The 17037-nt window shown below is 37.2% G+C and overlaps 1 protein-coding gene across 2 annotated transcripts in view; it reads left to right on the top strand.

The window, feature by feature from the left end:
- The window catches only part of tmeff2b (transmembrane protein with EGF-like and two follistatin-like domains 2b), a 102711-nt gene that overhangs the window by 73205 nt on the left and 12469 nt on the right, over positions 1 to 17037 (top strand). For both annotated transcript variants that reach the window (XM_067459059.1, XM_067459060.1), the window contains exon 6: positions 14036 to 14184. In XM_067459059.1, the coding sequence (XP_067315160.1) occupies positions 14036 to 14184 (149 nt within the window). The remainder of the gene's footprint in view (positions 1 to 14035; positions 14185 to 17037) is intronic.

The following is a 17037-nucleotide window of genomic DNA, read 5'->3' as shown; positions in this document are numbered from 1 at the left end:
GGTCAAAATAGTTGGTACCCCTGGTAAAAATGATCAAATATGGCTGTAAAAAATAAATCTGCATTGTTTATCCTTTGATCTTTTATTCCAAAAATTCACAAAAATCTAAACGTTCATTGAAGTAAAATAATTGAAAGTGGGGGGTAAATCACATTATGAAATAAATTATTTTCTCCAAAACACGTTGGCCACAATTGTTGGCACTCTTTTATTAAATACTTTTTGCAACCTCCTTTTCCCAAGATAACAGCTCTTCTTCTATAATGATCCCCGTTTCCACCGAAATTACCTGGAACAATTTGTACCAGGAACTTTTTTTCCTCCAGACCTGCTACTGTCTGCGTTTCCACCGTGGTCTAAAGTACCGTGAAGATTTAGCAAATTAGTCCGGTGATGTAGGACTGTGCGACTGACCCTCCCAGTCAATGACGGACAGTAATATTTTTTGCGCGACACTGTCGCTATTACTGAACGCAGAATGAACCTCGCAAAAGACTTAAAAATGCAGGTTGAAATAAAATGCTGCGTGAGCTAAACTAATCAACAGGTTCAGCGCCCAAGTCCCGCCCTCGAAAGTTCCTGAACTTTGAAAAAGTACTATCTCGCGAGCAGGGCCGTTTGGAGGGAGAAATATTTACCCGGAACTTCATTTAGACCCTAGTTCTTGCAATCGAAACAAACCGAGTACCACCCCAAAGTTCCTAGTTCCTGGGGAAAGTTCCTGTGGTGGAAACGCGCCTATGCTTGATGAGTTTGGAGAACACCTGAAAAGAGATCAGAGACCATTCCTCCATACTGAATCACTCCAGATGCTTCAGATTCCCAGATCCATTCTGGCGCTTCTTCTCTTCAGTTCACCCCACTTATTCTCTATAGGGTTCAGGTCAGGGGACTGAGACGGTCATGGCCGAATCTTCATTTTGTGTTCAGTGACACATTTGTGTGTTGATTTTGATGTTTGTTTTGGATCGTTGTCCTGATGAAAGATCCAACCATAGTCCATTATAAGATTTCTAGCTGAATCCATCAGCTTTTGATTTTTTATCTTTTGGCATTTGCTAGAATCCATGATACCATGTATCTGAAAAGAGGTCCAGGACCTCCAGCAAAATAAAAAATAGGCCCACAAAAGATCCAGCAGTATTTTTAGCCGTGGGCATGGGGTACTTTTTGTCCCTGTTGGCATCAAACCCATCTGGTAGATTTGCTGCCAAAAAGCTATTTTTATAGTTTCATCTGACCACAGAATCACTCCCTTTTGAATTCGCAGTCAAGTCTGACAACTTAATATGCTGGAGTTTGTTTCTGGATGAGCGAGGAGGAATTTTCTTGAAACCCTCCCAAACAACATATGGTGATGTAGGGGTTGTTTGTTTTTTTGTTTTTTATATAGGCTTTCTGACCCCATGACTCAAGTAATCTCTCCGATTCTCCATCTGTGATCCTTGGAGAGTCTTTTTGCACTTAAACTTTCCTCCTCACCATGCATTAGGACAATATACTCGCACGTCCTCTTTCAGGTAGATTTGTTACATCTTTAGTTGATTGGAGCTCCGTAATTATTACCCTGATGGTGGAGATGGGGATTTTCAATGCTTTAGCTATTTTGAAGTTCAGCAGTCCACATCAGGACTATATTCTGTGGTTATACACATTGTGATAAATGATCATGGGAATTTGGCCTTTGTGCCTCCTTATATTTATACTGTTGTGATACAAGACTGTGATACAAGACATCATAGGACAATTTCATGTTCTTTGTCACCCTGGTGTGCTAAAAAAAAACTTCAAAGAAACAAATTTACAAATATATATATATATATATATATATATATAGAGAGAGAGAGAGAGAGAGAGAGAGAGAGAGAGAGAGAGAGAGAGAGAGAGAGAGAGAGAGAGATTGTCTCACTCGAATTGAAAACACATTCAATTTGCCAGTAAGATAAGTAATACACTTAATTCAAGTAACTCGATCCTGTTTTGAGAATATTTAGAAATATATACATATAATTTTTATTTAATTTTTTCCTGGAAATGAGGACAAAAATACTGATTAAGTCAATTATTTTTCCAGTTCACGTCAGCAGAAAAGGAAACTACTGGTAATTTCAGAGGCAAAACATGTTATTACATTTAACATTCATTCAAGATAGTGTATTTTTAATGTCATATTAACTTTACCAACCTCTCATCTTGCCACATGTATAGCAAAAATTGCAAAAACTGATTCCAGGTCAGTAGTCTGACCCTTTTGTAATCACTCTCACATGGACAAGGTTTCAGGTTTCTCTTTTCTGTTTCATTTCAGCCTTGTAATTTATTTAACCCATTGACTAACATGTTGTCCCTTGGCATTCTGTGGCATTCTGAGCCGATTGTAAATGTTAATTGTATTGTCGCCGGACTGTTAGGGCAAGTTCTCTGTCAGTCTGGAAGGATGATGGATTGTTTCCTAGTACAAGGCCCAGCGTTTAGGACAGTGGACAGGAAACCCAAGAGATGGAAGGGCAAAAGAGTGCAGCTCTCTGCTGCAATTCCATCTTCAATTAATAGAGTTCCTCTTCCCTCACAGACAGATTAAAACCTCAGGACCATGGGAGGGCAATTACCATTCAAATATCCCTCACAGTAATACACTAACCAGACAGATCAGAGGGAGGCAGAGAGAGATAGAGATGGAAAAAAGGGATGGGAACGACTGAGGGAGAAAATGGCAGAAAGAGACAGAGATGAAAAGAGGGAAATGAGGCGTTTCAGGCTGTTCATCTGTGTAAGTGTGTGTACGTTAAGGGTCATGTGGTCGGTTAAAAGCAGGAGGGAAGAGGAAAAAATATAGGACCTGAAAACCCTGACTTGCAATAAATAAAATAATCATTAAAATTAAATAGATAAAATATATTTGGTTTACTTATATGCTTATATTCCCCATAATTTAAAGAAATTGCAGTGGCTATAAATAGCAACAAAACATTTTCTTTGGACTAAAGCCTTAAAGGGTTAGTTCACCCAAAAATAAACATTCTCTCTGAAAATTTTTGGCCGAATTCAAAACAATGTTTCGAATGGTTATGAATCAGCATATTGGTTCATGATTCGGATCGCCAATGTCATGTGATTTCAGCAGTTTGGCGGTTTGACACACGACCCGATTCATGAATCGATATGCTGATTCATAACCATTCGAAACATTGTTTTGTCAGAGCATCCACAAATCTTTCCACAGTGTTGTTGGCAGGGCAGCCAGAGCAAATTCTGACGCATAGTTACTTAGAGTTAAACCCTTAAACTCGCGGCTCAATTGTAGCTACTCGTGATAAGTGAAAAGACTGTTCAATTTTATGGATGTCGCCATCTTTGATATGACTTCGATCTCTGTCACTATTGTTACAGGTAACAGAATACAGGCTTGACTCTTGTTGCATGTTTATCCTGATAAAAATTCCCCCTATTAAATATCTTTATTAGTAATAATGTATTATTACTTTTTTGCTATGATATGTTGATATGCAATGGTAAAAGGTAGAAAAATGAGTTCGGATGATGAAGACGGATAATGCCACCTGCCGTACTTTAAATGCCATCCTGTTATCAGCAAATGTCTTTTGTGATTTTGTCGGACTCAATCAGATATTGATAGATACAGATAAATAGCCTCTACCAACAAGGCAGAATATTTGCAATTATATTAGCAATATATTTGTTTGCACAGTGCAGTCAACTACAAATTGTATAAAACATGACCAATTTTAAAGAGTATTACATTTTCATTTTACTTAAAATTGGTTAATTTACCGCAGTGAACCGAATATCAATTATTCATGTCAAAATTATGACATTGCTTTTTATTCTAGGTACATTTTAGACAATAGTTGATCTAACATATCAAATAGTTCTCAATACAAAAACATGGGGTTTCTGCCTGTGTAATGATTTCATGGAAAGTGCCAGGAATTGTTAAACCATTATATAAAAAAAGCTTTTTCCCCTCATGTCTGACTTCTTTTCATTACTGACCAAAGATAATGTCATTTAGCAGCACTACAAAAAGGTCTGTGCCACACCTGCCGATTGCATGTCAGAACAGCAGCTCAATTTTTCACTGTGAAATCAGAGGCTTATTCTTCTGCAGTCACACTTCTCCCTCATTCTGCTGATTACTTTGAAAAGATGTGCTTGTTTTTTTTCTTTGTTTTTTTCTTTGTTTGTTTCAGGTACACAATGTCTATAGAAAGTGTGCTGGTGCTTCATTTTCACAGGTTTTTAAACTTTTTGTGGTTTCCACAACAATATTAAAGTCCCCCTGTAGTCAGTAATTGTATCCCTTAAAACTCATCTTTGATCAGCAAATTTTATTAAATTAAAAAATTAAATTAAAAAAATTATTATAAAAAATCGGTGGATTTCTTTATTATTATTCATGCCCTAAAATAGCCTGACTGTATCTGTACATCTTTGCTTAATTTAGTAAATGAGATATGCTAATTAGCCCTGCTTCCAATCACTCACAACAACTCAGAGACCCACTCACTCAACTTTACTGTAGTAAACGCTGCACAATGACAAGTGGAAATACTGGTTTAATTAAGCTAATTAATATGTTTGAAGAAACTGAGAAGAAATGGAAGAGCGAATTGTACAGGCTTGTAAACAAGCTGATGTAGCAGAATGGTAATGTGTTTTATGTATCGCTCTTCTGTCAGAAACATAACAGTAATTAATATGATACGCCTTTTGCTTGACTGTTATCAAACAACTAATAATGTGTCGCTAATATTGCACAAACCAGAAACACTTTGAGCAACTTACATCAGTGGAGAAAAGCATATAGTTCATCATAACATTTTAATATACATTATGCTGTAAGCTATCATTTACATCATACTCATACATCATATACATGTATGTATTCATATATTATGTTCAAATAATGATAAATTGCTAAATGTACACCTTTTATATCAACAGAAAAATATACAGCGATAACCTGGCTTCTCTTGAGACTCCCCTGCTTCAGAGCATATGCTAAAGCCCTCCCACACGTTGACATGATTGGTTACTTCTTACTGTTTAAACTGGACTTGTCAAAGCAAACATTCTTTCTCTCTTCCATTTGTCCTGTTGTCGGCAGACTCAATCATGTGGAGTATGTCAGAAACTGAACACGCATCTCTCTGTTCTGTATCTAGTGTAGACAGTGTCGTTAATTATAATGCGTTTATTTTAGGGCTGGCAAAATTAACGCGTTAATAGCGTTAACGCAAATTCATTTTAACGGCACTAAATTTATTAACGCGCGTTAACGCAGCGCACATTTTCTGTTTGAAACATAGCACTTAGTTGGAGAAATCGGGATAAGCCATTGACGTAAAGGATGCAGCAGCAAACATTAATAGGGAAATAAAATGGTTATCATTAATATTCTAAACCAAAAGTGCAGTTATTGCCTATAAGCTACCATATTTTCTGTTTAACCATAGACACCAGGTCGAAAGAAAAGTCTGTTTACATTGAGCACATTCTCTGCAGTCCGAGAAGCGATGTGTGAAAACACTGAAGCTCACTCTCGCTCATGTCTGAGGTAAATCATTGACACATCACCACTTACAGTATGTGTTATATTGAACTAAGTGCATTACAGTCGGCTAAAACGAAGGCACAGGCTACTATTCTGAACAAGAACGCTCCGTTTCTCACACTGTTCACGTGAATCGAGGCATAGTTCGACGCGCACACGTAAAATACCGGCAGTTCAATAGAGAGCGCGCCTCTATTAAAGGGGTCACACTATATTCCTACTCGTGGAATATGGACCTCCTCCGTGGTACTGATGCACTCACAGGTCCGCATGACAGCTTTCACATATTCTTAAAATGTGAGAAATCCCTGCTTATTCTGAATTTTAAGCTAGACTTAAGAGACATGAACAAGTTCTTTGATAAACATCTATGACCTTTGATACATATCTAGTCTTCATGCTGTTTTATTGATTATATGGTTTCACTAATAATAAACATACATTTGCATAAAGCATGCATATTTGTCCATATACCCATGTTGATTAGAGTATTAAAAACTTAATTCAAACTTAATTTAAGATACATTTACAACAAATAAAAATCTAATTAATTTGCGATTAATCGCGAGTTAACTCATGACAAACAATGCGATTAATCACGATTAAAAATAATAATCGTTTGACAGCCCTAGTTTATTTGCTTTGGATGCAACAATAATAGGCAAATGTCCACCGTTAACTGACTGAACAGCAGGTGGCGGGGCCTTTTGTGCAATGATGTATATCAATGTCTGCATATGGTAACTATTCCTCACTGTAAAAAAAAAAATCCCCATAAAATTTACAGAAAGAAAACCGCAGCATGGTTGCCAGAACTTTACAGTAAAAAAAAAAAAAAAATGGTAGCAACGTTTTAGGTTTTACAGATTTAAGTTAAAAAGATTTTAGTATTTTACAGTAAATGACTGTATTACATTAACTGAAATAATGTTAAATTACCAACCTATTGAAATAGTAATATCTGTTATGTACCTGTGATATATTTTGACAACCACCAATCACAGTGGTGATGAGTCACATGATGAATCAAAACTCATCACAACCAGCTTTAAGGAAGAGAATTTTAATATATAGACGGTGCACAGTGTCATTCACACAACATTAAACACCATCATGGTAACACACATGAAATTTTAAAAATGCAAAAAAAACTTTAATTTATCAATATAAAATGTAAGAACATAATATACATAACTGATTAGAAAAAAACAAGAAAAACTAAAAAGAAAGTTAATTCTACGAAAATACATCAAATGTGATGTCATGCAGGGTATTCTGTAAATGTAAATGTACGTTTTTTCACTGTAAATTACACAACAACTTATTTTTAACTTCCAAAAACTGTACATTTTTACTGTTAAATGTAAGGTTAGATCTATTATATATACAGTTATTCACCATATAGTACGGAAACTTTCTACAGGAACTGTTTTAACTGTAGTATTTTTACAGTCTTTTACTGTTAAAATCATTATCTTTTTTGCAGGCATATGCAAATGTATTTGCCTGTGTAATGTCACAGGTCACCCAATATCAAAACACACTGTCTTTCAAGCTTGAATAAATAAAATGTTAGGAATTTTAAACTATAAAACTTTTGCAATGTTTTAACAAAGACCTCCTATTTGTCAAAAGATCAAGGAAAATTGAATAACACGTGACCTTTAAACATTATTGATAATATAAAATATTTCTTGAGCAATATTAGAATGATTTCTGAAGGATTTTTTAACAGATTATTAGTGACATTTTAGAATATGCATCATTTATAATAGTGATATGAATGTTTTTAACTGCCTTTTTGATCAAATAAATTAGCAAAATAAACCTATTTAAAAACACTACAAAATTTAACTGGGTAAACCCAGCCTTATCTGCCAGTGATTTGATTTCTCTCTGCAACTCAGTCTGGAAAACCTTACATTTATTTCTACTGCGTCTGTTACACTTTTGCGGAAACCAATCACAGGCTGGCTTATCCACCTATTGGTGGGTTTAACACGATGATGGATAGAGAAGCGATGGGTTGTTGCCCGTTGATCACACCTCTTGTGCTCTGATTGGTTGAAGGACTATCCATTGCAATAATGCTCGTTGATCCACACCTCTTGTGCAGTAGAAAATACAGAGCAGACTCTCCAGACCAATTTTCAATCTTAAATTGAGCTTGATCTGCTGATAGCCAGAAAACTAAAATCATACCAACCCCAAACTTTTGAAAGGTAGTGCATACAGAATATACACCAAATAATAAAGTAAATATAAAAATACATTTAAATGAACAACAAAACATAAAATTAGCCTGTTCAGAGAGAGGGTGGGTATTGGTTGTGATTTGTTTTGGTCTAAAAAAATAAGACTAACAGACTTGAAAAGATAGTGAAAAAACCTATGGTGGATGTATATGGCCTTTTAGAAAATGTTTGTGCGTTACAGTCGCTGTAGATTTTTGTGGTTTAATATGCAGGGAATCTTTAAACCAAATATAGCTGCTCCAATTCCACGAGATTAAGTATATCTTTGAGAGTCATGAAATCCCTACTGATCCTTCCTAAGTTGCTTTCATCAATTATATTTCTGGAAAGCTGTGAAAAATGAGAAAATATAGTTTCCATCAGCCACAGCGAACAGTGAGTGTGCTAGATTGATTTGCAGAGCTGTAATTCCAGACGTTATAGAAGTCCTCCCTCTCTCCATCACATCCTCTCTCTCCATCACTCTCTCTCTCCTTCTTTACCTTTCATTCCACCTAGAATCTATTTGTATGTGCGTGTTGTGTCTGATAACCAATTAGCAGTTACATCTGCGCGCATTGATTCGGCCTGGTCCTATAGCACAGAAATCCAGCTCAAGCCAACAGTAATCAATTCATACCCTCTAATCACATTTAATTCAGCCCAGTGGAAAGCAATGAATTTGCTTCAAAGCATGCTGTTTGAAGAATTACATCTTGTGTACGTGCCTGCATGTGCGTGTTCTGTGTCAAATGGTTGTGTGAGAACATAAGTGTGGAGAAGTGAGAGTCAGACATGGTTCATGTTGCTTCGCCTTGTGTATGTCTTGCCAAATGCTGCCAGGTCTGGTCTGTTATCCTCTGGGCATATATGGAGGGATTAGAAATATTACAGAGGGGTTTTATAAATCAATACCAGACTCAGAGATGAAGTGCTCGCCAGTAAATATATTACACAGATAATGTCCAACAAATGTATGTGGTCTAAGAGCTTTTTTCTCTTTCTCTCTCTGTCTAAGAATTGTGTGCCTGAAAAGTGTGCCTGTATGGTAATTACTGTATGGTGCTAGTTGTATACTTCACAAAGCCAGACACACACACACACACACACACTTTATTAACTAGCTATATGACTATTTATCACGTTTTATTCTTTTATATTCAATGTTAGGAGTACAAACAGTTTGGTACAAACTACAGCTGGGATTCAGTGTTACCCCGGATAACAGAAAATGGGCAAAGAGGTGGCGGGACATGGGCGGAGCTGAGGTGACGCGAAGACTAACAGTCAGCGGATAAATGGCTATCCACCTGTCAATCAAAGGGACCATGCCCTTAATTATGCAGAACTTTAAGGCTTTATATAATACAAATAAATGAGTTATAAAACAATTCACCCCCTCAGTTGTCATGAAGGGCAATATTAACCATATAGACCAAAACCACAATTTGTACCAGGCAGGCTGTAAACATTTTATTTTATTTTATTCTGCTGTAAAGTTGGGCATTTTAACATGAGGCTCAATGAGATTCTGCTACCTTCTGGAGCCTGTAGTTAGTCAAAGAATTGCAGTTACTTCAACAGAAACTGGGGGAGGTTGCCTCTTAGTTTCAACGCATGACCGTGAACCTTTATCGTTGGGACCGCTCCATCTTTCAGCATTAGACAAACAGCAAATCCAGAGTTGAACTGGGCCTTATTTATAAAACAATCATCGCCGAAATGTAGGGAACAAACTGAACAGGGTTGTCTTGACCAGAGAACTAAAAACATTTGGTGACATTGTTGATTTTGTGAAGCCCTGTGACCTGTGCAGTGCAGCCAACGACTACCCTAAAGCCAAGCAAAGCACCTTTTGTTACGTATCTCTCTCGCTCTGGTCGAAGTGTGTGAAAGTCCTTCCGGGAGAAGTGCCCGTACAAAGAAATTCCGCCCTTATGGACATCAGGTAGCCTAGAAATCTAGACACACCCTAGTGGCAGCAAATTTAATCTGCCCGCAAGTGTCGTCTAGGAACTCTCAATACCCTTCTGAGCTGTATTCCTCACAATCTGGACAGGCCAATCACGTCGTGTATAGAGTTGGCGGGCGGGGCCATAATGACGACGGCCGAGTTGCGTTTGCGTGCTTCTAGTAAACACAGAAACTGGCAAACGGCGGCGGTCTTTCGAATCAGCTTTGACCGAGACTCTGGAAGACTTAGAGTTAAGCTTTTCTCTGAGAAAAGAACGGCACTGAAGTCATTCTTAAAAAAGGGAAGATGTGTTCGGAGTTTAGCCGACCGGATACGGCGAATGTTTAATCTATCAACGAGCTCTGTTTCACCTTCGTTGCTCTGGTTTGTTGTAGCGCTATCCTATCGAGTGCAGAGGGAGTTTGAAAGACAACCGTTTATCCCGCCCCTCGGATTGAACCCTGTCAATGGTGAGTTTCCAGACCAAACATCTTGATGTGGGTCTGGCTTGTCAGGCTAGATGTCAGGCAGACCCATACTCAAAAAAAAAACTTGTGATTACTGGAACTTGGGTTACTGAGACTTGTGGAAACCGCAAGGAGTATTTTTGGCACAGAAATACTCCATTAAACATCCAACTTAATTTTTTGAAACTTTGTCAATCCAAGTCTTTACCAGTGTTAAAAGCTCAGTATGCATTACTTCTTTTATTGCATCAAAGTTAATTATACTTAATTTAAGACAGCATTTTTTTGTGTGTGTGTATTTGGTCATAAATATTTCTGCTTAGTAATTGTATTCTTTTTGTAAAATTAATTGTAAAACAATTTTTTATTTAATTTAAATGAGTTGCCAAGGCAACATTTAGTTTTTTGTATTATTTTTAAAAACGTTTTAATATTTCAGCTTATATTTACATTTTATTTTGTTTTGAATGTGTAGTTTCATCTTCACTAGTGGTCTCAGATGTTTGGACTCCTCTACACATGCAAAAATATCCATAAAGACACAAACAGACATAAAAACTGGCAAGCTAAATTTGGCTAAAAAAAGATTATATTTAATCGGAGGCAAACAGATGGCGATATCGAAGTTCATCCACATAGATAAATATCTCAAGAGATGCAGAGATGATGCTCATTCTGCCAGAATAGCAGTAGACTCCAGTAATGGGGTGTCTGGCAGAACTGTGTGTTTAGATAAATGAATAAACTGATAAACTGCACATGCAATGCAGAGAGTAAACTGAACTGAACGATACGGTTTAAGAATGCTTGAATAAATGAAGAATCGGTGCGCATCTTTTTATGTGCTTACCTGCAGTGTGTGTGTGTGTATATATATGTTTGCCCTTTTGAACTAATAACGATTGCTCGTTCAGTGCCATGGCCGCTGACGTTAGCATTATTTATTTGCCATAATCTGCCGTGTCTGACTACCAAAACTTTAAAGTTTCGGCTGACTCTCAAACAAGACGGTTCATTCACATTACTTTTACAGTCACAGCGGAAGCTCGGGTTGCTATAGAAACATGACACACTCTTGAGACTGCACTCGCGCGTTAGCTGGAACAACCTGAAATATGATCTTTTTTACGCAATTTGAGCATTACAGAAAACATTTATGTGAGAGTTCACCTGAGGTCTTGTTGCTGATTTGAAATATATTGTTGAGTACATTTACCATGCGCATGCATTAAATCAGCCCACTTTCTAAGCGGCTGAGAGAGCAAAAGAGAACGAGAGTTCGTGTTTTTTTTTAAATATTTCTAAACCTTATTTACTGGCTTAACTTTTCTCATCCTAATTTAGCAATTTGCAAGTTATATAAAACACACAAGCCGTGCTGACTATCACGGCCAGGTGTTCTCCGAGTCCTATCGATGTATAGGCTACAACCTTAAACAGACCCGGGACCCGACCCGGACCTGGCCGACCATTTAAAATATAGATTTATAGAATATAGAAATAATGATTCAGTGACTAAGATAGATGCTACGTCCCAATTCGCCTACTTATACTACGTCCTAAAAGTATGTACTCTTTTTGTGAAGAAAAAGTACATACTTTTAAGTATGTAGCAGAAAAGTATGCAAGCTTCGGGACATACTACTTCGCCATCTTTAACGGACTCTGTCGCTTAGTTACGTGCATCCCGTCACCGTTTAACTGCCCTGTCAATCATCGTCAGATTCGTCACAGTTAAATCCTCCACATTCAGTTTCATTTCCTACCGTATCGGAGAGAAATGTAGCCGCACGTTGATTTGCCATGTGTTGGTCTTTAATGCAGAGACTCATTTAAAAGTTAACGGCCAAATGTGTGATTTCAAAAGTTCACAATGCTACTGCAGGTCAAATATAATGTTGAGAGCACTGAATACATATCTTTTCGTCAGGTTAAATACTGGTAATTGATCACTCAACCTTTATCTAAACCTCTCTACTTAACCGTCTGACTCACACACCCGTCATGTTTGTAGTTTTTTTTAACACTTTTCATCCGCGTTTGTAGTTCGAATCAAATCCTCGTCCAACGTTGGGTTGTGGGTTGTGGGCAATATCAGGCGTTAAGAGTGTGCGTCGATCTGTACTTGGAATTCTGACCAGAATTATTAACCATCCGGGTATCTTTGGAATACTCTTTTCAGCATACTACGATTTGGGACCTACTAATTCTATTTTTGAATACTATTTAGTATGGATAGTATGCGAATTGGGTCGCAGGGTGATTAAGATAGTCGAATGATTTGAATGAATCTCAATGACTACTCACTCATTAACTGACTTACTGCAGGTATTAATTTTATATTTAAAAAATCTTTTCATGTTTTAAATAAAAAATAAATAAATATCAGTATTCAACGTTGTTTAAAACGTTGAATCAAAACTAGGTCAAAACTAACATCAAAAACTAGGTAAAAATGCTCAAGGAAAAAATACATTTCAACTTTTGGGAAAAGATGATTTCTGTCACTGTTGTGAACTGACCACCACACAGAATATGAGGAATATCAAAAACTTTAGAAGTCAGCTGATCACCAGCACTAAGGTACCAGAACAATAACACAATCAGCAAAATATCGTCTAATTATCATTATCAAGAAAATCCCAGAAAATATCGAGATATAATTTTTTGTCAATATCGCACACCCCTAATGGCCGCTTGGTTACATTCTTCCAAATATCTTCCTAACAAAATTACAGAATATGAAAGGGAACTGCTGGAACTGAATGTGTCTCTTTACTTGGCAAATGGATGCAGAAATCATCAAAATGATGCAGGACGTAGCCCTCTTTTTATAGATGCGTCTGTCTCACAAACTCGAGAGTCAAAGAAACATATTTCCTATGAGTTGGATGTGTTGTTGGATATGTTTATCCAAGTATTTATCTCCCAATTTCTTTGAACGTCTCAAGAACAAATTTCTGTCATGACCACTATTCTCAAAGATGATGGTTATGTAGGTTTAGATAAAGGGTTTTGAATGATTCATTATCAGTATACCTGACGAAAATATATTTATTCAGTTATTCACATTATATTTTTCATCTGCAGCACTATTGAGAACTTTTTTAATAAAACGTTTGGCCATTATCTATTAAACGCATCATTATATTAAATTTTAAAAAACGAGGAAACTCTCCGCATGAAAGACTTACGACTGGCAGATCAACATGCTACAGCATTTCTTTCCGAAACAGTAGAAAATTAAATTAAACTGAATGTGGAGGATTTTAGCTATGACAAGATGATTGACAGAGCACTTTAAACAGTGACAGGATGCATGTAACGAAGCGACAGAGCAGCCCGTTAAAGATGATGAAGTAAAAATGTCCCAAAGCTTGCCTAGCCTTCTGCTACATACTCAAAAGTATATACTTTATCTTCAAAAAAGAGTAAATACTTTTAGGGCATAATATAAATAGGCAAATTGGGACACAGCAAAAGTTTTTTGCAAATTTGTGAAAATTGCGTATTACGTGTTTCAAGTGTGTAGATGTGTATGTTTCTTTACAAAGTCACATCACCAACTACTGGCCTGTCAGTATAACACGATTTTAGTCGTTTTTTTCAGATTTGTGTGAACGTGGACCGTTTTCACAAGGAAAAAAACCCATGAATCTCCATCTCTTGTGAACAGTAAAATTTACTCTGCTCTTCTCTCTCTCTCTCTCTCTCCCTCTCTCTCTCTCTCTCTGTCTCTCTCTCTCTCTCTCTCTCTCTCTTTCTCTCTCTCTTTCTCTCTCTCTCTCTCTCTCTCTCTCTGTAGGTGTGTGTGTAACATTGATTGCTCCCACATCAGTTTTAATCCAGTTTGTGCATCAGACGGCCGTTCCTATGACAACCCCTGCCAGGTGAAAGAGGTGTCGTGTCAGAAGCAGGAGAGGATTGAGGTCAAATACCTCGGACATTGTAAGGGTCAGTCTCAACTCTGTTTATTCAACACAAATGTGTTCACCTCTGCTCCAGCCTGACAGTCTAACCACTTTAATTCTACTCCTGATCTGAGGATGCACTGAAGAAAGTTACCCCATGATAATTTGTATATACAATTCTGTTATTGTTATACATCATTTGTATGCATTATTGGCCCAATTTGAATTAAGAAATATAAAACGTATTTTTCCTGAAGGTTCCTGAAGAAACTGTAAGCGTTGCTACTGTAAAAAACAACAACAACAAAAAACAACCTAAATCAATACATACATACACACACACATACTCACCTAAAGGATTATTAGGAACACCATACTAATACTGTGTTTGACCCTTTCGCCTTCAGAACTGCCTTAATTCTACGTGGCATTGATTCAACAAGGTGCTTAAAGCATTCTTTAGAAATGTTGGCCTATATTGATTGGATAGCATCTTGCAGTTGATGGAGATTTGTGGGATGCACATCCAGGGCATGAAGCTCCCGTACCACCACATCCCAAAGATGCTCTATTGGGTTGAGATCTGGCGACTGTGGGGGCCATTTTAGTACAGTGAACTCATTGGCATGTTCAAGAAACCAATTTGAAATGATTCAAGCTTTGTGACATTGTGCATTATCCTGCTGGAAGTAGCCATCAGAGGATGGGTACATGGTGGTCATAAAGGGATGGACATGGTCAGAAACAATGCTCAGGTAGGCTGTGGCATTTAAACAATGCCCAATTGGCACTAAGGGGCCTAAAGTGTGCCAGGAATGCATCCCCCACACCATTACACCACCACCACCAGCCTGCACAGTGGTAACAAGGCATGATGGATCCATGTTCTCATTCTGTTTACGCCAACTTCTGACTTTATCATCTGAATGTCTCAACAGAAATCGAGGCTCATCAGACCAGGCAACATTTTTCCAGTCTTCAACTGTCCAATTTTGGTGAGCTCGTGCAAACTGTGGCCTCTTTTTCCTATTAGTAGTGGAGATGAGTGGTACCCGGTGGGGTCTTCTGCTGTTGTAGCCCATCCGCCTCAAGGTTGTGCGTGTTGTGGCTTCACAAATGCTTTGCTGCATACCTCGGTTGTAACGAGTGGTTATTTCAGTCAAAGTTGCTCTTCTATCATTTTGAATCAGTCGGCTCATTCTCCTCTGACCTCTAGCATCAACAAGGCATTTTCACCTACAGGACTGCCTCATACTGGATGTTTTTCCCTTTTCACACTATTCTTTGTCAACCCTAGAAATGGTTGTGTGTGAAAATCCCAGTAACTGAGCAGATTGTGAAATGCTCAAACCGTCTTGCACCAACAACTATGCAATGCTCAAAATTGCTTAAATCACCTTTCTTTCCCATTCTGACATTCAGTTTGGAGTTCAGGAGATTGTCTTGACCAGGACCATATCCCTAAATGCATTGAAGCAACTGCCATGTGATTGGTTGATTAGATAATTGCATTAATGAGAAATTGAACAGGTGTTCCTTACAATCCTTTAGGTGAGTGTATATATAAGTAAGTTGTTTTTTTTTTGGGGGGGGGGGGGTTGCATAACATTTACGAAAATGTCTATTTCAAACAAAGTTTTTTTTTTTTTTTTTACTTTCTATTCATCAAACAACCCTGAGAAATGCATTTAAATAAGATTATTAAAAGCACATCACTAAAAAAAAAGAAGAAATGTACCTTGTTTAAAAATCGTGCCAAACTTTTGAATGGTAGTGTAGGTTAATATATTTTTTTCTTTTTTAAACCTTTCCTATTTAGGGAAAGAAATCAAATATTCATCAAAGATTTTTGCTATTAAAATTAATCTTTCTCACTCATAGATGTTGAGCAGTAGGACCTATTCGGACCTACTTAATTAAATTCGGTTTGAAAAGATTTTTAACAGGTTTGTTAAAAGTCCCATTTATAAATAAATCTGACATTAATGTTTTCTTAAAGAAATATTCTCCTAGAGTCTGGTTATTATTATGCATTTTATTTATAGGTGCCTTTCATGGCACTCAATGACACCTTACAAGTTCATGGCTATGTTTAATTTAAAATGAAATAAAAATATTAATAAATAAAATTGCTCCAAACATAGACATTAATAGCTCTCTCTCCTCTCCTGTGAAAAAGCTGTGTGAAGGAGCATACTGAAACCAGTGAATCTCTGGAGAACTAGCCTGCTTTGTGTCCTCAACAGGCCACCATACCCTGATACCTCCCAGTGTGTGTGACAGTTTGACTGAGTGGTGTGACCTGCTTCACAGACAGTGTCAGGAGAGAGTTTGAGAATGAGAGAAAGAGAGAAGAAAAGAAAGGAAGAAAGATTGTGATTAATTGAGTAAACAGAGGAGGGTGTGGTGTCACTGCTGTAGCATTGATCCCTCCATTGACTTACACGGATACCCTTCAAATGCTCTCTTGCATGCACACACACATTTTTCTACTCTTAGAACTCTACTCTTTTCTACCGCTTAGAGACAAAACATACTCACTGCTAATAGTCTAAAAAGGATAGTTCATCAAAAAAATAAAAATAAAAAAAAGATTCTCCTATCATTTGCTCACCCTCTTTGTGCCAAGTCTAATTATTGTAGAGCGGTCTATGAGGAATAGATTAACTAAATCATTTGCTGAATCCTTTCCTTTCCCCACAGCTCTCAAATTTCATTTCACATTCACATATAGATTGTGTCCCAATTCAAAGGCCACATCATTCGAAGGACTCTGACTTCATTTGACATGCCTTAAGCAATACTCATGTTTAAAAGTTATGTAATTATTGTAATTAACCTATTTCTCTCAACAACAAAAAATCAAGTGGCGCGCAATGAATTCTAGGCAAGGCCA

This window comes from Pseudorasbora parva, chromosome 12 (assembly GCF_024679245.1).
Source record: "Pseudorasbora parva isolate DD20220531a chromosome 12, ASM2467924v1, whole genome shotgun sequence".
NCBI lineage: Eukaryota > Metazoa > Chordata > Actinopteri > Cypriniformes > Gobionidae > Pseudorasbora > Pseudorasbora parva.
The sequence above is the reverse complement of the archived record's forward strand: the minus strand, read 5'-3'. Positions and strand labels throughout refer to the sequence as shown.